Here is a 20,593-nt window from a genome sequence, read left to right as displayed (position 1 = left end):
TCAGGCAGGAAAATGCTTGCTGTGCCAGCATGAGGACACAGGGTCAATCCCAGAATGCACACGAAAAAGCTGGGTGTGGCGATGCATGCTTGCAATCTCAGTGTTGGGGAAGACAGAGACAGGCAGATGCATAGGCTCACTGCAGCCTAACATAACCAGTGAGTTCCAGGCCAAGTGAGAGAGTTCCAGGCCAACTGAGAGACCCTAGCTCAAAAAACAAGGTGGACAGATCCCGAGGAACAGCATCCATGATAGTTCTCTTATCTTCACACTCACAGGAGCCCACTCACGCTCTCTCTCTCTCTCTCTCTCTCTCTCTCTCTCTCTCTCTCTCTCTCTCTCTCTCTCTCTCACACACACACACACACACACACACACACACACACACGAACTGAAAGTTAACACAGGTAGAGCAGAGTAAGCAAGTGAGTGATGTGAGGCTGGAGGGAGCATCTCCTGGATGTCCTCCAGCCTACTATCTCGTGACCATACTCTCAGAGATGACCAAAGTTAGGGAGACCAGCAGGAATGGCAGTCAGTGGCTCCCAGCTCCCTTCCTGTAATTTCAATAAACTCGGCTCACCACAGGAAGTTGGGGGAAGTCTTGAGTCTCTACGGCAGACTTCCGAGGATGCAGAGGTGCATCTTCTAGGGGTGATGTAACTATGTGTCACTCTTGTGTGAATCGGAGGATGAGGAAAGCAGAGGGGAAGGGGGAAACTCCAGCACATCTGTCAGGATGTGGCCAACCGTTAGGCTACGGACAGCTACAAAATGGAGCACAAGTCAACTAGCAAAGAGAACGAGCTGGAGAGGGCAGAGAGATGGCTCACAATTAAGAGCACTGGCTGCTCTCTCACAGGACCTGGGTTCAGTTCCCAGCACCCACAGGACACCTCACAACTGTCTGTAAACCTAGGCCCAGAGGATCTGACTCCATCTTCTGGCCTCCAGGAGCACTGCACGCAAGTAGTACACAGACACACACCCAGGGCAAACACTTCAAATCTCAACAACAACAACAACAACAACAACACGGCTAACTTGTCACACTGACAGTTGTTAAGAAAAACCAGGGGCAAAGGACTGTGTGGAAAGGATGCTAGCACTGCTGTAGAGGGGAGCCTAAGTACTTGGCCATCCATGCCTATGCTTGCTCTAGAAAAGCACATGTGGACTATCCCTAGGAAGGCTTTCTATGTGCTTCCATCTCCTAGGATGAAGCCTATGGACAGGGAGGGCCAGGACCTCAGCCACTGAAGTTGCGTATCCATCACTGTACTGAAGCGACATAGCCATCACTGTGCTGAGGGGGGGTGGGAGGGTCTAAATGGACCCACAGAGAAATCTGTCAAGTCTGTTGCCCTCCAACCCACCCCCGCTTATTGGGCTGCCATCCTGGCCCTGACTTCATTTCGAATAGAAGCGAAGTAACACCCACATGTCTCTCAACTATATTTTTCGTGTCACAATCCTGACCCCTGCCCGGGCCATGGCCACCACTAATCTACTTTCTATACTTATTCCGGCCCTCTCACTCCAAGTCAGAATAACAGTTGTGACAGTCTAGAGACTAAAGAAATTGTCCAGAGGAGTTCAGAATTAATTCTAGCTCCCAAGGATGAACTATTAATGCACCTCCCTTCATAGGTGAACAAGCAAAATAATAATTATCCATTGGGTATTATTAGCCTCTGATATGCATCTGTCACTACCCAAGGCGCCTTGAGAGGATCAACCAGAACACATGGTGACATACATCTCAAGTGACTCGCAATCCTTGCCTTCAGTCGTAAGGTGTCTCAGCATGGGTTCCAGGACCTTGAGGGGTTGCTCTCTGCACTGGAGGATGTTTTGTACATGCTTGGCCTCTGCCCACTAGGGCCAGTAGCCTGCTCCTTCCCTTCCAGCTGTCATGACACAGACAATCCCCAGACTTTTCTAGGCATCCCTTGTGGAAGAAAATGGCCCCCAGTTGAGAACATTGCTCTTGTCCCTGCATATATGGGTAAATGGGTAACTCCTTCCCCTTCCTGAGCACTTCTCTGCCAGGGCCCTATTTGGGATGCCCTGGAGGTTGAGGGGTTCACTCAGTTTCACTGTGGTGAGTCCTGACTCCCTGGAACTCTCTCCTCTCCAGGAAAAGAACAGTGTCTGGGTTTAAAACATTAGTGATCTGCCAGCATGTCCCTCTGCCTTGAAGGTGTGTCCCTATCCAGCAGGGTGACAGCTAAAGCTGTTGCCACTTCCTGCTCTACAGTACTCCAAGACCTCTGGGGATCAGAACTAAGGAAACCAGTATCACCTCTCCCTGTAATGATTTCCCCTCAGGTGACAGAGGGGGAGGACAGAGGAACTGGGCAGGTATGCACAGGGTAGATGGGCTGCCCAAGCTAGCCTTGGTCTCTCTTTCTCTCAGGAATGCAGCTCCCCTTGAACAGCTCTCCCTGGAGCAGAAAGGGGCAGGAACTACTGTTTTGATTCACTGGGGGCTCCTCCTCGGGGCGCTCCAAAACGAATAAGCAGAATTTTCCACAGCCGGCTGTTCTGGCTGCGGGGCTACTGGCCAACGTGCGGTGTTTGTTGACTTTTGCTTGTGTTATTTTCACTCCAGTTCAGCTGCAGCTGAGTGCGGAAAGCGCGGGCGAAGTGTATATAAAGGGCACGGAGACTGGCCAGTACTTGGCCATGGACACGGACGGGCTTTTATACGGCTCGGTAAGTATGAGGCTGACGCCTCCAGACTCAGCCAAGGCTTGAGGTTTCCAGAAGTCTTGTTACACGGGGTGATGCAAATGACACACCATCAATTAGCCTCTGTTTGTTATTTTTTCCAGTACAATTCCCACCCTCCACCGTGCTTTATTTTAGGCACAAACATAAAAGAGTTTCTTGTGGTATTCTCTCAAAATACTCCGATTATCATACAGACAGGGAGGAAATGATGATTGGTACTTTGGCAACTTGTCGGGCACTCATTTCAGAATACCTAATCCTACCTTATTCATTCAACCCCAAAAAAATGCTTCTGGAGTTGAGTGAGAACGATGTGTGTCTCTTAATGTTCTGCCTGTGTGTGGAGGTGTACCTGTGTGCACAGAAGCATCTGAGGGCCACAGAAGAACCTTGGGTATCAGTCCTCAGGTGCTGTTGACCTTAAAAAAAGAAGAAGAAGAAAAAAAAAAAGAACAGGGTCCCTCACTGGCCTGGAACTTGCCAAGTAGACTAGGCTGGCTAGCTAGAAAACCCCAGGGTCTGCCTGACTTCCAATACCCAGTGCTGGGACACACATACTGCAAGCCTGATTTTTTCTTTTCTTTTTTTTTTTTTAACATAGGTATTGGAAAATGAGGTCAAGTTTACTGAGTATGTTACTTCTCCTGTCTCTTAATGCCTTTTTAAAAATCAAAATCAAAATTACGGTACTTTAACATTAAAAAAATTGTATTAAAATTTGCAGATAATCTCTTCTGTTTCAGGATCACCTAAAAATGTTAAAACTAACTTGGAATGCTTTGGATTCTGAGATCCCTTCTCTGTATCCAAGCACTTATAAGAATCTTGCCTGTAACTTGTGACCCAATCCTTCCCTTTGGGGAAGATGGCTACAAAAAAAAAGGCAGTCTGGAAGGCAGGTTTAGTCTGGGCTGACCTTCAGTGGTACCCAATTGCCAAACTAGCATAGAGACACAAGAAGCCTGCTGGGTGAGAACACAGTGCAGCTCTCCCACTGCCCACTAGGAGGCAGAAGGTGGACCGCTGTCATGGGAAAAGCCGACTCCAGGGGCTTGGAGTCGGGAAGTGACTGCTGCACGGGAAACGGACTTTAAGGCAGTTCTTCCAGTTGCCCATCCAATCAATCAACCATTCCATCTCCAATGAAGCTCACGCCTCTCCTAATCTAACAAGTCGGATGTCCACTGTGAGCCCCGTCTATAGCAACAGACAGGCTCTACCTCACATAGGCTCAAGACTGCCCAAGGAGACGGCACACCGAACGTGCTCATCAGCTTCTGGCACCCGTGAGACACTTCACTGGTGACACCTCTAAGACAAATTATCAGCTTGTGAGCCCCACACACTCTATGTGTCTTAGAGACTATGGCAAGGTTTTAGGCTTTTTCTATTTGAAATTCATTTTGACATTTATTCTAATATTTTACACTTAAATATAAATGTTGAAGGAGAACTGCCTGAAACCAGTGTCCTCAAGGCTCCAGAAAAAAACCCTCTCCTACATCAACCATGGCCATCATTGTAATTCATCTGAATAAGATCTTAGCATGTCCTACTTAAGAATCTTCACATATACCACATTGACAAAGAAACATTCTAACATAGCTAAAAGCTCTGTCTCATGCTCTGAGCAAATAGGTCTTCATCCGTTCTAATTCAGATTTGTGGTCTGTGTAGAAAGGATATTTTTATTTTGAAAAATTTAGTTTAAAACACTGTATAACAAAGTATTAATACAGTTATCTACAGGGGTGGTAGGTGGGTGGGTTTATAATACACTAATGGCTTCCTGTATTTTCCAAATTTTCTACAATGAGTGTGTGTCACCTAAGTAACTGGGGGGGAAAGCACGCTAAATATAAAAATAGAAACAACCACAACAATAGGCATGAATCAAGAGCCGAGGAACAGGTCCCCAGCACTGTGCCAAGTGTATAGCAAGTACACACAAAGCCTGGCTCAGAGATGCAGTACCTCTGAGATGGCTGGCCACCTCAGCCATGACTCAGCCACTCTGAACATCAGCTGCACCAGTATGACAAAGAAGAACAGGTTGGGAACAGGACCATGCCCATCTTCATCACTGAATGCAGGCCGGACACCCACTGACGGCCATCATGGGGGTAGTCCTACTACAGGGTCACGACAACCCACACAGTCTAAAACCACCTCCTTCCTTCTGTCTCAACAATGTGCCCCATTACTAGTGTCTGGACCCAGTTCCTCCAGAGGCAGAGTCATTCAATTAAATACTATATTTATATCCTATTTTGTTCCAGAAGGATCCACAATGTCTCACCCAGGTGTCATTTCCCTAGACTATAAATGAATAAGAAGTGGACACTTCCTGTTGCATAGTTCCTTGCTAATAAAAGCTAACTCTGGGGCTGGGATGTAGCTCAGTAGTAGACTGTTTGCTTAGCAGGAATCTGGCTCCCACCCAAGCAGGAAGAAAAAAGAATTCCATTTACCCACTCACTAGGTGGTAAGCAGCCATCATCTGCAAAGCTGTGTCTAAGAGGAGATAAAAGACTACAGAGGCTAACAAGATTCCACCTCTCTGGCAGATCTTCTATCCTATGAAAACAAACATGTCCACATATAAAGAACAGTGATTAAAAACCATGAGAAAGGGAATCAGAATTTAACTGTGGTTGAAGAGAGTCCATAGGGATCATGTGACTTGAAAAGGGCAGAGTCCGCCGGGCGGTGGTGGCGCACGCCTTTAATCCCAGCACTCGGGAGGCAGAGCCAGGCGGATCTTTGTGAGTTCGAGGCCAGCCTGGGCTACCAAGTGAGTTCCAGGAGAGGTGCAAAGCTACACAGAGAAACCCTGTCTCGAAAAACCAAAAAAAAAAAAAAAAAAAGAAAAGGGCAGAGTCCAATAAGGCAGGTCATCAAAAGGACAGTGTGAAGTATAAGAGTTTCCACGTCATTGCCTTAAATTCAAATTGAGTACGTGCCTTCCAAAATCTGTTCCCACAGAAATTTGAAACACTGACTTCTTTCCCTCTTACTAGATGAATTGTAGGTAAAATGTAGCTGATAGACGTTTTCCAAGTAACCATATTATTAATATGCCTGGGTATTTCAATAAGCCTACAGCTGCACTGGATTCTACTGGGAGGAGGGAACTTTATCTCCTCCAATGATCACCTTGCCACAGACATCTTCCACTGTATTGCCACAATAGCCAATACTTCAAAACCCACCCTCAAAATAGGACTTTACATTCATTCAACTGCCTCCTAAATGTAAAGTCCTAGACAGGAAATTGCTGCATTAAAGATAATGCATGTTTGGGGGCTGGAGGGGCTTGCCTAGCATGTGGGAGGATTTCAGTTCAATTCCCAGTACTGGAAAAGAGAAGAGAGAAGGAAAGAAGGAGAGAGGGGTAGAGAGACACAGGGGTAGGGAGGGACGTTTCAGATTTTGATACCTATCTTCAAGCCACACTCAGAAAGATATCCTTACTACCAAATGATTAATAATATTTTCACTTCACTTTTCCTTGGAAGGGATATTGAATACACTTTCATTAGTTTATTGCCCAATGTTAAAACACCAGATAGGGCGGTGGCACACGCTTTTAATCTCAGCCCTCAAGAGGCAGAGGCAGGCAGATCTCTGTGAGCTTGAAGCCAGCCTTGTCTACAAAGCAAGTTCCAGTACAGCCAGGGCTGTAAGATATAGAAACCCTGCCTCAAAAAAGCAAAAAGAAGAAGCAAATAAATAGACTACGACCTTGATAAATTGTGACTCTACATCCTCAGAGCCTTCCTTATACATTCTACATGTACATGAAGAGATAGGGGAGGGTATTTGTGAAGTGTTAACAGTTGTCTAGAATTGGGAACACTGTTCTGTGTTGGAGAATTTGCCTGGAATGTACAAGGTCCTGCATTTAATCTCTGGCACTGTACCAACCAACCAACCAATCAACGCCCATAATTGCCTATGTGGAGGTGGTGGGCTTTGGGTTTTTTTCCTTTTTCAACTGAAGTTGTGATCTTCTCTTTAATATGTATGTATTGCTTAGTGGGGCAGAAGGCAGAACAGGGGAGATGTGTGCCATGGCACAAGTGTGAAGGACAGATGACAACTTGGGGATGCTGGTTCCCTTCTTCTACCCCGTGGGTCCTGGGAATCAAACTCAAATGTTAGGTTTGGTAGCAAGGGCTTTTATCTGCTGAGCCATCATCTCAGGGCTCCCTTGTGATTTTCTTTTTTGTTGTTGTTGTTGTTTTGGGGGTTTTTGTTTGTTTTTCGAGACAGGATTTCTCTGTGTAGCTTTGGAGCCTGTCCTGGAACTCACTTGGTAGCCCAGGCTGGCCTGGAACTCACAGAGATCCGCCTGCCTCTGCCTCCCGAGCGCTGGGATTAAAGGTGTGCGCCGCCACCGCCCGGCCTCCTTGTGATTTTCTTCAGAGTACAATTCATGACCTGGCTAGATGACTCCATGAGTGAAGACGGTAGCTGTCAAGTCTGACAACTTGAGTTCGATCCCCAGGACCTACATGTAGAACTGACTCACACAAACTGTCTTCTGACCTGTGGGGGACCAGCCCCTACACTTACTTACCCCAGGAACTCTTGAGGAATGAGGGATAAGAGACTTAGTTAGAAATACAGAGGAGAGAGACAGAGAGATAACACAGGATAGACGCGGGTGGGCCTGGATTCTTATCCAAACGGGCCAGAGCTTTCTTCCAAAGGGCTATTTATAACAATGCCAAGGGGTGGAGCAAAAGACCTCCCCCTTGCTAGTTGAAGTCTTACAAAGACCTGGTACCCAGGCCCAAGGTCCAACCAACCTCTTATGCAGTCCTGCTGGGTACAGCCACTAGGAAACCTAGTGGGCTCCAACACTGACCTCCACGAGTGGGTAATGTGAGCGCGCGCGCGCACACACACACACACACACACACACACACACACACACACACACACATTTTTTTAAAGACTATAATTCTTTCCACAAACAACTAAAATAAGTAAAATTATTTTCTCTTCTTCCAAATGGCCAGGCATGGTGGCACATGCCTGTGGAAGGCAGGGAGAAGAGGATCAGGAGTTCAAGGCCCATCTCAAAACAACAGAAATGAGTTGAAGCTCCAGTGTGTGTGCTTTTATGTGCAAAGCAACTTTTACACAAGTATTCGTGTTCCTGACAGCACTGGGACAAAAATGCCAGCCTTTGAGTGAAAAGCACCAGCGCGGGAAGGAATTTGAGGAGATTTTCCATACAGCTGGTGGACAAAAGAGGAACTCTATTTCAATGTCACTAACAGTTCTGCCCCCTTCTGGTTTTTATCCTTTTAGCAGACACCAGATGAAGAATGCCTGTTCCTGGAAAGGCTGGAAGAAAACCATTATAACACTTACACATCCAAGAAGCACGCGGAGAAGAATTGGTTTGTGGGCCTCAAGAAAAACGGGAGCTGCAAGCGTGGTCCTCGGACTCACTATGGCCAGAAAGCAATCCTGTTTCTCCCCCTGCCGGTATCTTCTGACTAGAGGGATCCGTCTGGGTGCTCCCTATTTTGGTTGACCCTCAAATGTTCCCTTGACCATTGGCTGCGCTAACCCCAGCCCACAGAGCCTGAATCTGTAAGCAGTGCTTCTAATAGCCAGTTCACTTTTCTGCTGAGCCCTTTCCCCCTGCAGCACAGTTTGGAACAGAGGGACCAAATTGCTTCTATGGACCAGCTGGCTGGTCAGTCTAGGTCTGGGTTTGGATATCCAGTTGCCTCAGGGTACCTGCTGCAGCCTGGACCTCACGACACAAAGATGGGGCCATGCGAAGCATCCAGAGGGGTCTGAGAAGTTGGTCCTCAGTTCCATGCTCTTTCTCCTACTGAGTAAGCCCTGGTTTGAGTACCCCAAGTACCTAGCAGGTCTACCCTTCCCCCTACCAGCACCCCACCAATATTAGTAAAGAAGTTGATAGTGAGACTGGAGGAATCCCATGATAGAGACAGAAATCCCCCACCCCCATCTGCATGCACAGACTTAAAACCAAAAGGGAGTGGCATTTCCGTGGACAGTCTAGAAGCGTGGGGTCTCAGCACCAAGTAAAAGGTGAGGCTCAGCCCAGCAGTCATTCCCAAGTCACCAAGGAAACATCTACAGTCAGGGGATGAGCCATGGGTGTAGGAGCAGTGAGAGAAGAAGGGCCCTTCAGCTGTGGATGCTAGCCTCTCAAAAGGGAGATGTTAGATATGAGGACAAGGAGAGAGAAAAGTAAAGCCATGAATGACATGGTGTGCCGGGCCACCAAGAAACAGGGGTCCCAGTATGATGGCCCCCAAATCGTACATGCATACAGATCATCTGAGGGTTTGATTTGAATACAAAACCTGATTTGACAAGGCTGGTGTGGGAGTTCTATGTTTTAAAAGGGTTCCCAGGTCCAAGCCGGCTTCCCCACCATGCTTTCAAAAGAAGAAAATGTTATTCAAACAAAGGTTGCTCAAACCGCACCTTCCTCTGCCTCCAACTGCCTGGGTCTCCCTGAACATTCAGGCAGTGTCTACGGTAGTTAAGCATGGTTTTAAGGCACTTTGGCCCAGTGCCCTATAAAATGCCCACTGAGAAGACATATAAAGCATACTTCAAAAAAAACTGTTAAACCTCACCAATAGCTTTTCCCAAGAGACCATTTCTGGTACCATTATTTCTCCAAACAGGCCTCCCCTTAAAGTAAACTTGGCCCAAGTGGCCAGCAAATTAGAAACACCATTCATCTCTGACATATGACACAAATGCCATGAAAAGGCCTTTCATACGCCATTTCAATACACTGTGAGACTTTATGTTTTTGTCGCATTTTATATAGCTTGAAGGAATTAAATGGATTCGCATTCAGCCACAGAGAATGATAATAACTGCATAGGAGGTAAGCTACTTAGTTCTCTAACACACTACATTTATTCATGAGGCTTTTCTTCTTTGTCTTCTACTGTGCTTTAAAAACAGGTATCTAGGGGCTGGTGAGATGGCTTAGTGGTTAAGAGCGCATACTGCTCCAGCGAAGCATAGGAGCTCAGTTCCCAGCACTCACATCCCTATGCTCACACCTGGTTCTAACTCCAACTCCAGGGATCTGCTGTCCTCTTCTGGCTTCCAGAGGTACTGCATGCACATGTACGAACACACACTCAGACATGCACACTTTTTTTTTTTTTAATCTAAAGCAATGATATGGTGGCTGTGGATTAAAACCAATGGCAGTGTTCACTTGTTTGACAATCGTTTGACAAGGATCTAAAGGAATTATTCCTTTAAAAAAATCCTTCTAACTACACTGTCATATTTAGGATAGGAAACAGATGATGAAACTCTTAAGAGTTCAAAGTGCTAATGGAGGAACTGAACTGAGTTATTTGACAACATGGTTAATAATAACATTCTGCCAGGCTTGTTGGTGCACATCTTTAATCCCAGCACTCAGGAGGCAGAGGCAGGTAGATCTCTGTAAGACTGAGTCCAGCCTGCTCTATACAGCAAGTTCCAGGGGTATATAGATAGAGTCCCCGTCTTTTAAAAAAAAATGAATAACAATCATGAAAATGTTTTGCTTTCTTACAATAAGTGATTCGTGACCTTTTTTTAGTCTATAACTTGGATAATATGATTCTGTTTTTTTTAGTAAATCTCAGGCACACTAGTGATGATACAGTATGGCTTACCGTGTCTTTGTATATATAACGATTTGAAGATTTGGCCAGTAAACGTGTACAGAGAAGAAATCTACGAATCTTAGAATAGTTAGTAGTTTTCATTATATGAACCAAACACAAGTATAACATTGGCCAAGACAAATTTAAAACCACTGCACACCGATGAGCTGGGGTCTGTGACTTCAGAGACTCAAAGCACTGCTGTGTACTGTGGCCTTAACAATCAACCAAGTCACTATCCAAGTATTTGCCCATTAGCTACTGCAGGCCAGGCCCAGTGTGTGTCAGGCATTGGACAGTGGCCCCTGAGGACCCTGTCGGTCTGGTACCCTCTCCCTGGGCATGTATTTATGAAGAGAGATGCTCTGGATTCATTTCTTCCAGTCAAGTAAAAACCCGTACTACATAGATTCCTACTGAATCAATGAATTAATAGTATGTTCTAGAAACTCCCAATGGTAGATAACCTCCAACAAAGCGAGAGGGGATAAGCTTGGTGAAGTAAACCCAGGACTTTCGATGTTAACCCTGTCTGTCTCACGGGGGTGGACTAGTTTCAAATCAGGAAAAGAGCTGTCAGATCTTGCAGAAAGGGAGCAGTAAACCGGTCCCTGGGCTGTCTGGGACACTGAATGTGGGAACGTTCAGTTGTGCACTCTCTTCCATAGCTAAGTCTCGAAGCCATCTGCTTGTCATGTGCCTCTCACATGCACTCACAATTCCAAGCTGACTGTGACAAGGCACCCAACGCTCCCTACACAGTGTGAGGAGCATATGGGCTTTTGACAGTAACATACTAGAAACGGAGCTGGGCGTTTCCCCCAATGGCCAGCAGCAGTGTGTCCAGACAAAAAACTAACTGGTGCCTCAGCTGCCGTCGGAGACGAGGCCCCTGCTTGGCATCGAAGGCAGTGAAACCCAAGTGCTCGGCTCTGCAGAGACTATTGCCAAAAGCGACCGCAGTCCGTGGCTGCAGAGCAGGCTCTGATGAAGACGATTGATGCCTGACGTTGTCGACTCCACCCCACCCCTCCCCACTGTACCACACGGCACCTTATAGATACTAATAAATGCTGTGTTAATGGCTGACACGTCTCGGGTTTCTGAGCATCTCTCTGTGGAAGGACATTGGGCATCTCCGAGGGGACATCGGGCATCCCAGAGAGTCAGCTGCACCGTCTTCTGTAGTCATCTGACTGTTAGACAGGGGACACTAAAGGCTAATTAGAAACGCTAAGGGAGAAACAGTTTCACCTTGTTTGGAAACAAGGCAATACGAGGGAGCTTCTAGGTCTCCGGAAGGGGAACCATCTACAAACTTGCAAGTACTCTTAATGACTCAGGGACTTTTTCCTCCCTTGTACACAGTATGTGAGATCACACTGTTACTGTCAAGCTGATAGGCTTCTGCTTAGGCAAAGATATTATGAACTGGAAAAATTAAGGATTTACTCAACATTTTAGGTCAATGTCAAAGGACTTTGTCTTAAGATGGGATGTGAGAATTAAGAACAAGCAATCTGTTGCCTAGCATATGGCAGTTAATGTCTTCAAGTGCTTCCCCCCCCCCCACCTCTCTCTCTCTCTCATGCACATGGACCACCTAGGAAAATAACTAGACAGGGCTGGAGCATAGCTGAGGGGAGAGAGCTTCCCCAGCAAGCTCTAGGCCCTAGGTTCAATCTCCAGCACCACAAAAAAAGCAAAAGCAAACAGATGGGCAGCCTGCACTCACTCTATCATTATAGTCAGTTCTTCTCCTTCTAATACTGCATTAAGTTCTGGCAAGGTGACTCAGGAGTTAGTGGTATTGCTGGGCAAATCTGGCAACCCCAGTTCAATTCCCAGAGCTCACACAAAGGTGAAAGGAGAGAATCCACTCCATAGGGCTGTCCTCTGACCTCCACAAGTACACCATGGCATGCATGCCCCCCAAATAATAATAAATAATAACAATAATAATACTGTAAGTTGTCTTGAGTGATACTTCAGAGCTTTTTGGAGTACCTTCACCCCCTGCCATTATAACCCAGAACATGGAAACCCTTGCACATATACCCGGCTGAAACACAATTTCACAAAAAGTATGGGGTACATTGTGTTCTTTCTGTGAACTAAAAGGTCAGGCATAGCTCAATTCCAGACCACAACTTTAATGGGTCACAACCACAGTTTGAAAACTGCTAGCTTAAAGCAACCATTCTCCTTTCCAAAGATGAAGAGGCCCAATTATGATTCCGCACTGTGACTGTAGTGTTTACAAAGACATGGTTCATTCTCGAATAAATAGGACAAGGGGACATCCTGTGATACAGGCACCATCTGTTCCAAAGCTTAGTGAGTTCCCTGATCCATGAGTGATGCAAAATGAACAAAATGATGCGATGCCCTGAGCATCTGCTGTGGCCTCCTGGACAGGTCCAGCTCATTTCTGCTGTGGGAATCCTGGAGACTCAGGCCTACTTCCTCTTCCTTGATAATTCTCACACTTTGGATCTTAAGATCATCCCCTCCCTGACTCTCACAGTCTATAAAGTCTCTAATTCTTGGCCTCAGAGTTCTATTTCATTATCATTTCTATGAAACGCATAAAAAGAGCTGAGCCAGGAAAAGGTTATAAACCTAGGGACTTTGAATATCAATTTCTGGAAATGATCTTCTCACCTTTCATCTACCTAAAACACACAAAAAATTTACCAGCATGAGGTAAATACCACTGCTGCCACAATGCAGTGTTTGAAATTTCCATTTTTGGTAAGCCAATTTTTAGAAGGCAATCCTGTGCCTTTTAAATGTTTGAGGGGTTAGGACAGTTGAGACTGCCCCTCTTAGGTGTTCACTTGACTACAAAGAACAAAATAGAAATGATGTAATCACTTTGGATGCTTATATGATGGACTTCCTGTTTTCTGAATGGCTGGAGAGAGGACTCACAGGCCCAAAGCACAGAGAGATTCTTGTCATATTGGTTAAAATAGTAATAGTGCTCCATCAAACAACAGCAAAAAGGTGTCTTTGTACTTTTCACAAATTAAGTTTTTCTGTTTCCATTTTCATCTGTATATGTGTGGTGTGCACGAGTGTGCTTGTTTTTTGGATGTGTGTGGGCATACCTGGAGGGGTACTGTATTCACATGTGTGTGGGCATACGTGTAAAGGCCCAAGGTTGTTGTTGAAGATCATACTCTGTAGTAGGACAGGCTCATAGGGTCAAGGAAATTGGCTCAGACCAGTTGCCAAGGCATGCACATAACATACTCCTTAAGAGCCAAGCTGGGGTCCGCCTGAGGGCCTAGCAACAGGAGCTGTCAGAATTCCTGATCGATGTCAGATTCTTGATCATGTCCAGCCAATGAGGGATGACCACACAGACTGGGCACTGGGAGGAGGGTATATAAGGCCTTCCCTGTTATTGATTAAATGAGTTCATTATTTGCCTTCAATGGACTCCCAGTGTCTGTGTTGTTGACGCTGCGCCTTCTCACCCCTCCTCTGAGGGAGCTGTTAGAATCCAAGCAACAATACTCTATCACTACTGCATCTTAGTTATGGATATAAGGTCTCTCAATCAACCCAGAGCTCATGGATATAGCTAGTCTTGCTAATTGGCTTATTCTGGGGGATACCTTGTCTTTACCTTCTGAAGCTGGACTTATTCCAAGTGGGCCATCATACTCATCTGGCATCTGTGTGTGTTCTGGGGGATCAAACTCCATCCTCACACTTGCACTGTGAACACTTTAACCACTGAGCCATCTCACCAGCCCACAAAAGTTGTTAGGTATAGCTGAAGTTATCTCCAGTCTCGCCCGGGCCAGCAACCACTCAGACTCAAATAAACACACAGACACTTATATTATTTAAACTGTTTGGCCTAATGGCTCAGGCTTCTTGCTATCTAGTTCTTATATCTTAAATTAACCCATTTCTATAAACCTATACCTTGCCACATGGCTCGTAGCTTACCAGTATCTTACATGTTGCTTCTCATGGCAGTGGCGGCTGGCAGCGTCTCCTGACTCAGCCTTCCACTTCCCAGAATTCTCCTCTCTCTTTGTCCCGCCTATACTTCATGCCTGGCTACTGGCCAATCAGCACTTTATTTATTAACCAATCAGAGCAACACATTCAGAGCATACAGAACATCCCACAGCAGTTAGGAGCAATCATGACATTACAGGGAGATTGAAGCCCAAATGAACTGAGACCTATGTATTCTCCATCTCAAAAGCACTAGTGGTAGTTTCTTTCACCACCATTAAAATGACATACCCCCCTTCCCAAACCTGTCCTCTGCTCCCTTGGAGGAACCCCCTTTTGCTATTGCACATAAAACTTATTCTACATTTCAGCCGGAGCTGGAGGCATGGGGATGGGACACCAGCAAGCACACTGACTCCATTGACATTCCCTCAAGTTTTGGGGGACCTCTGCTAGATGACTGCTGGAATCCCACTGAAACGTTGGTTCCACTTTGCAACTGACACAGTGACCACGACATTTTACACCCTGGCTATTAAAACAAGAAACGAGGTCACACACTGCCTGAAGCCAGACAGGGGTTTGCCTCATCCAATCGCATATTATAGAACCTAATTTGGGGGTCTTCTGATGGGATATGAATGTTTGTGATGTGGGGAGGAGGTATTTCCCAAATTACTTCCTCCTCCTACCCCATTGCACCACACGGGCTAAATTTACACAGGCAGCAGCTAAACACTGGTGTCCGTTTTATTACACAAACAAGCAAAACCTCACCGTGTCCCAGCTGCACTTTTCTTCCAGCCTTAATGAAGGGTTGAGTCCTCTCTGCTGGGAACTCTATTCGGTTTAAAGAACTGATTCGCTTGGTCCAAGTGTTTGAAGATGTGAATGCAGAAAGGCAATTTATGCAGAAACAGACTTCATTGTGATTTTCACATTTCACATTTTCCTGTCATAGGAAAAACAATGTGTATAGTCTGACCCAGAGCATAAGATGTTAGATTCTCTTACCCACATGCCTTAGCCAAAACACTTTCTTCTCTGAAGCAGGTGAGAGGAATATTCTTATAGACCAACTTCTTCTGTGTGAGGTGAAAAGGCAGGACTTTGAGAGCCGGGGGATACCAACTGCATCCAGCAGTTTCCTGTGGAAATGAATAGGAAAATCTATGACACTCTCAAAATAGAACACCTGCCTTAAAAATGTCCAGACAATGGTGTGGGTTTTAGAACGGGCCAGGCTTTCCGGACACTATAGATGTTCCAGGAAGGCTGTGAAGAGAGAGCAAATGAGATGGAAATGCGGTGCTACCAGACTGTCACGCAACATTTCACTGACTGAAAAAGAGAGATGAGATTTAAGACTGCTTGAAAATGTGCACAACACTTGGACCTGTGGGGCAAATCTGAGTGGGCAGAGAGCACCCGGTGCCATCCTCAAAAGCAGTAACAGGAAGTAAAAACATCTATCCTTGATGGTGCACTGACACATCCACTTATTAATCATTTACTGTCTACCCTCCTATGAGTCAGCGCTCACGCAGGAGACAGCATTCACATCAATAATGTGAACAGGGAGATGTTAATGGCTAAGAGAGGTAAAGAGATCCCTAAGGAATACTGGAAAGACAGGTGCAAGGAGCAGCTACTATTCCCAGGGCTGAAGAGGGGAAGGAACTCAAGGAAGGAATAAACTTGAAACTGATGTCCTCTCAAGGAAGAGATGTGGGCTGTACCGAGAAGATGTGTCTGGAGCCCACTGGATGGTGCTTGAGGAAGCTTCCGATCCAAGTGCTGGCGAAGCTCTGTCGATGCCGTTTTCTGGACAGTAATAACTTACCAGAGACTCTGCACCACCAGGTCTCTGTGGGCACTGCACCCAGCAAGAAGGGAAGTCCCAGAACCCAAAAGAAAAGCCCTTCTCTTAGTGTCCCTCCAGCGCCCTCTACTGGCAAACTTCACAACCCTGGTGGAGGAGAACCGTTTGCAGAGTCCTGCTCTGGCATCACCATGAAAGAAAGAGTGGAATCGGGGTGGGAGGGTGAGGGGGATGGGAGTGGTGATGGGGGGGTGGGGGGTGTTAGGAGCAGATAGGTCATAAATGGACAAGGCATACTCATAGCTTATGCCCTGTGCTAGACCTACAATGTTCGAAGATTAAAAAAAAAAAAAAAAAAAAAAAGTATGGTCCTTCCTCTTAGAAAACATGGTGCTGGAGAAAATCTCTATGAAAGTGATGTAATTTTTAAATTCCTTCAAACTGAAGAATGTTACTGGCAGGTGGGCACAATGGTGCACACCAGTGGTCCCAGCACTTGAGGGTGCTGAGGCAGGAGGATTATGAGCTCAAGACTACATAGTGAGACCATGTTTTAAAAAAATAGATAGATAGATAGATAGATAGATAGATAGATAGATAGATAGATAGATAAAACCAAAACCCAAAAAAAAAACCAACAAAAGTTATTCTCTCTCTAATCCCTCTGATCATCTCAGAAGAGTCGCTGGTGTATTCTGTCTTCAGTTAGTCATTGCCTAATTTAAATAACCTTGGGGTTGGAGAGATGGCTCAGCTGTTAAGAGCACTTGTCACTTTTGCAGAGGACCCAGGTTTGATTCCCACCTTGTCACTTTTGCAGAGGACCCAGGTTTGATTCCCAGAACCCACACGGTAGCTAACAACTGCCTGTAACTCTAGTTCCAGCAGATCCAATGTCTTCTGCTGAAATATACTATGGTGATTTGAATGAGAATGGCCTCAGAAGCTCATGTGTTTGACTACTGTGGTAGTTTGAATGTAATTGGCCCCCATAATCCAAAAGGGAGTGGCACTATTAGGAAGTGTGGCTTTGTTGAAGTAGGTGCAGCCTTGTTGGAGGAAGTATGTCTCTGTGGGGGCAGGCTTTGAGGTCTCTTTTGCTCAAGCTTCACTCAGTGTGACAGACAATCTATTTCCTGTTACCTTCTGATCAAAATGTAGTCAGCAACATGTCTGCCTGCACACTACACTCAACCATGATGATAATGGACTGAACCTCTGAACTATAAGCAAGCCACCTCAAATCAATGTTTTCCTTTTTAAGAGTTGCTGTGGTCATGGTGTCTCTTCACAGCAATAGAAACCCTAACTAAGACAACTATGTGGTTCAAAAGTGGTGGAACTACTTGGGAACAATTAGGAGGTGTGGCCTTTTTGGAGAAAGTGTGTCACTGGGGCCAGGCTTTTAAGGTTTCAGAAGATTTGAGTCATTTCCAATGTGCTTTCCCCGCCTCCTGGTTGTGGATCAAGATGTGAGCTCTCAGCTGTTGCTCTAGTGCCACGCCTGCCTGCCTGCCGCCATGCTCCCTGCCATGATGGTTGTGGTGGGTTGAATAGGAATAGGCCCCATAGACTCCTGTGGTTGAATGGTTGACCCTTAGGGAGTGGCACTATTAAGAGGTGTGGCCTTGTTGGAGGAAGTGTGTCACTGCGGAAGCAGGCTTTGAGGGGCTATATACTCAAGCAGGCCTAGTGCGGCACAGTCTCCTTCTGCTGCCTGAGGACCAAGATGCAGAACTCTTAGCTCCTTCTCCAGCACCATGTCTGCCAGTATGCCGCCATATTTCTCACTATGACGATAAGGGACTAAACCTCTGAAACTGTAAGCCAGTACCAATTAAATGTTTTCCTTTGTAAGTGTTGTCATGGTCATGGTGCCTCTTCACAGCAATAGAAACCCTAACTAAGACAATGGCCATGGATTCCTATCCCCCTGGAACCATAAACCCCATATAAACCTTCCCTGTATAAGTTGCCTTGGTCATGGTGTCTTATCACAGTGAACGAAAAGTGACTAATACACACACGCATGCAGGCAAAACACTCTTTACACAAAAACAAAATATTAAGTAAAGCTAAAGATTTCAAATCAACCTAGACCAAGAAGACTTTTTTTGAAACCAGACTGCCAGACATGAAATCTTGGCTCCTCCATTAACTAACTGACTTTGTAACTTTGGGAAAGTTACTTATACTTAATCCATAGTACACTCAATCTGAGGTTACTTTTAATCTATGGGTGCTTCCAGTACCTTCTCAATAAAAGGCAAATGAAAACCGATCAACCTCACAAGGTGATGGGAGGATTACAAGATGGAGGATGCAGGCACTTTGAAACAGTGTGTCTAGCATACCACAGGGATTGAACAGACATCAGATTTTTACTCCTTTTACAACAAATCTGGTTATAAATGGCATGTAATAAAATAAGGCTACAAGGGACCATTCAGCTTCTTTGTCCAGTGACCTTGTCGATAAACTTCATGAATCCACAGTTGAAAACGTTGAGCTGCAAACAATCTATGTGGAAAAAGACATGAGAATCTCAGTTGACCTCAAGCTTACGAAGGCCTAAGCCACGCTACTTCCCGTTGTAGTCCACATGTAGGTAATTAAATATCTCTCACTCTAGATGCTGCATATTAATTTTTCAATTTAAAAAACTCAAGGGAGAAGGGGCTGGAAATGTAGCCTGGTGATAGAATATTTGACTGTCCCAGTCAAGGTCCTGGGTTCAAGCCTTAGTACCACAAAATGAGATGAAATGAAATAATGAAAGGAAATACTGCCAGAGAGTGGAGAACCCGGCTTTTTTTTTTTTTTTTTTTTTTTGGTTTTTCGAGACAGGGTTTCTCTGTGTAGCTTTGCGCCTTTCCTGGAACTCACTTGGTAGACCAGGCTGGCCTTGAACTCACAGAGATCAGCCTGGCTCTGCCTCCCGAGTGCTGGGATTAAAGGCGTGCACCACCACCGCCCGGCTGAACCCGGCTTTTTTAAAGAAAGTTTACTGAATTATAACAGATAACTAGAGAAGGACCTGAAAAAACACATTAAAAAAAGGAAAACATGGGCTGGAGAGATGGCTCAGCCGTTAAAGGCTAGGCTCACAACCAAAAAAAGGAAAACAGGTAAATAAATTAGGTTTGTTTAGTCAAGAAAGGCTATAAAAGGAAATACAGCTATCTTCAGATAGCTCAAGTGCCATTTAGTTTCTCTGATCTAGTATTTTAAGTAAGAATTAGCAAGGATGTGTCTTTGATTTAATATAAAGTTTGCTTTAAAAAACAAACAAACAAAACCCCAACTGTTTTGAGACAGGGTCTTACTGTGTAGCCCAGGCTGCCCTCTAACTCAGCTGTGTATAGCTCAGACTGGTCGTGATCTTGCAGTAACGCTCTTGCTTCAGCCTCCCAAGTGTTGGCATCACTGGCATGTGCCACCATGTCTGGCTTAGCTTGGCTTTTGTTTAATATAAAGAAAAAACTTTGACAACAGTGAAGACATTCTAAGCCCAGGGAAGACACACCCACGGAGAGTGATGGACATCTGCCACTCCAAGAGACTCTCCCACCATGACAGACACATGAGCAAACTCTGTGCTGTGTTCCCAGCCCTGTCAGGAGTCACCCTCTGGCTGTTGGGAGCATCACCCACAAACAGCCCAGAGATGACCCTTCATAGAAGATCCATCCCCAAGGTCACACCTTTACAGACAGCTCTGAAAGATCCATCCCCAAGGTCACACCTTTACAGACAGCTCTGAAAGATCATTCTGGTTTCAGAACTCGGTTGACATTAGCTCGACTTTTCCTGCACCCTACTCATTGCTTTCTCTTCCTCACGGGTCCAGAGAACTCTGAAGTTGCTACACACTTACCTTCTTCTCAGAGCTGTTCCCTCAGGGACCCAGTGTGCAGCAATACCTGTCCCCAACCAGGTCAGGCCAGAAGTACCTATAGCCCTGTGACTCTCCGAGACTTTTGGACTCTGAAGGCACAGGCTCTGCTGACCAGGTTCCACCTGCCTCCTCTGTGTGTAGTCCATATGGATGAGCTGCAAGAAAACCCTCAGCCTTCCAACTCCCTGGCCCATCACCAATTTGACATCATTCCAGGAGGGAGGATACTTGTTAGTTTGGTCATTCAATCACTTGTGCAGCCTTTCAATATTTTTTTAAAAAAACAGTCTCTTGTTATGTGTTCCAGACTAGTTTTATGCTCCCACTTTCTTTAACCTCTCAAGTGCTGGGATTACAGACATACAATACCATACTTCTTTTATTGTTTTGTTTTGGTTTTTTGTTTTTGTTTGTTTGCTGTTTGTTTTTTGAGACTGGATTTCTCTGTGTAGCCTTGGTTGTCCTGGAACTTGC

The 20,593-nt window shown here is 45.5% G+C and overlaps 2 protein-coding genes across 8 annotated transcripts in view; one reads left to right on the top strand and one right to left on the bottom strand.

The window, feature by feature from the left end:
• Fgf1 (fibroblast growth factor 1) overlaps positions 1–11,505 on the top strand; it is a 97,870-nt gene extending 86,365 nt beyond the window's left edge. For 3 of the 4 annotated variants that reach the window (XM_052742072.1, XM_052742071.1, XM_052742073.1), the window contains 2 exons: positions 2,615–2,718; positions 8,059–11,505. In XM_052742072.1, the coding sequence (XP_052598032.1) occupies positions 2,615–2,718; positions 8,059–8,253 (299 nt within the window). In that variant the 3' untranslated portion in view covers positions 8,254–11,505. The remainder of the gene's footprint in view (positions 1–2,614; positions 2,719–8,058) is intronic. The other variant, XM_052742074.1, reaches the window with a different exon arrangement.
• The window catches only part of Arhgap26 (Rho GTPase activating protein 26), a 729,500-nt gene that overhangs the window by 555,783 nt on the left and 153,124 nt on the right, over positions 1–20,593 (bottom strand). For all 4 annotated transcript variants that reach the window (XM_052742060.1, XM_052742061.1, XM_052742062.1 and 1 more), the window contains exon 3: positions 15,414–15,547. In XM_052742060.1, coding sequence (XP_052598020.1) covers positions 15,414–15,547 — 134 coding nt within the window. The remainder of the gene's footprint in view (positions 1–15,413; positions 15,548–20,593) is intronic.

The sequence above is a fragment of the Peromyscus californicus genome, unplaced genomic scaffold (genome assembly GCF_007827085.1).
Source record: "Peromyscus californicus insignis strain IS unplaced genomic scaffold, ASM782708v3 Scaffold_17__1_contigs__length_78620276, whole genome shotgun sequence".
NCBI lineage: Eukaryota > Metazoa > Chordata > Mammalia > Rodentia > Cricetidae > Peromyscus > Peromyscus californicus.
The sequence above is the reverse complement of the archived record's forward strand: the minus strand, read 5'-3'. Positions and strand labels throughout refer to the sequence as shown.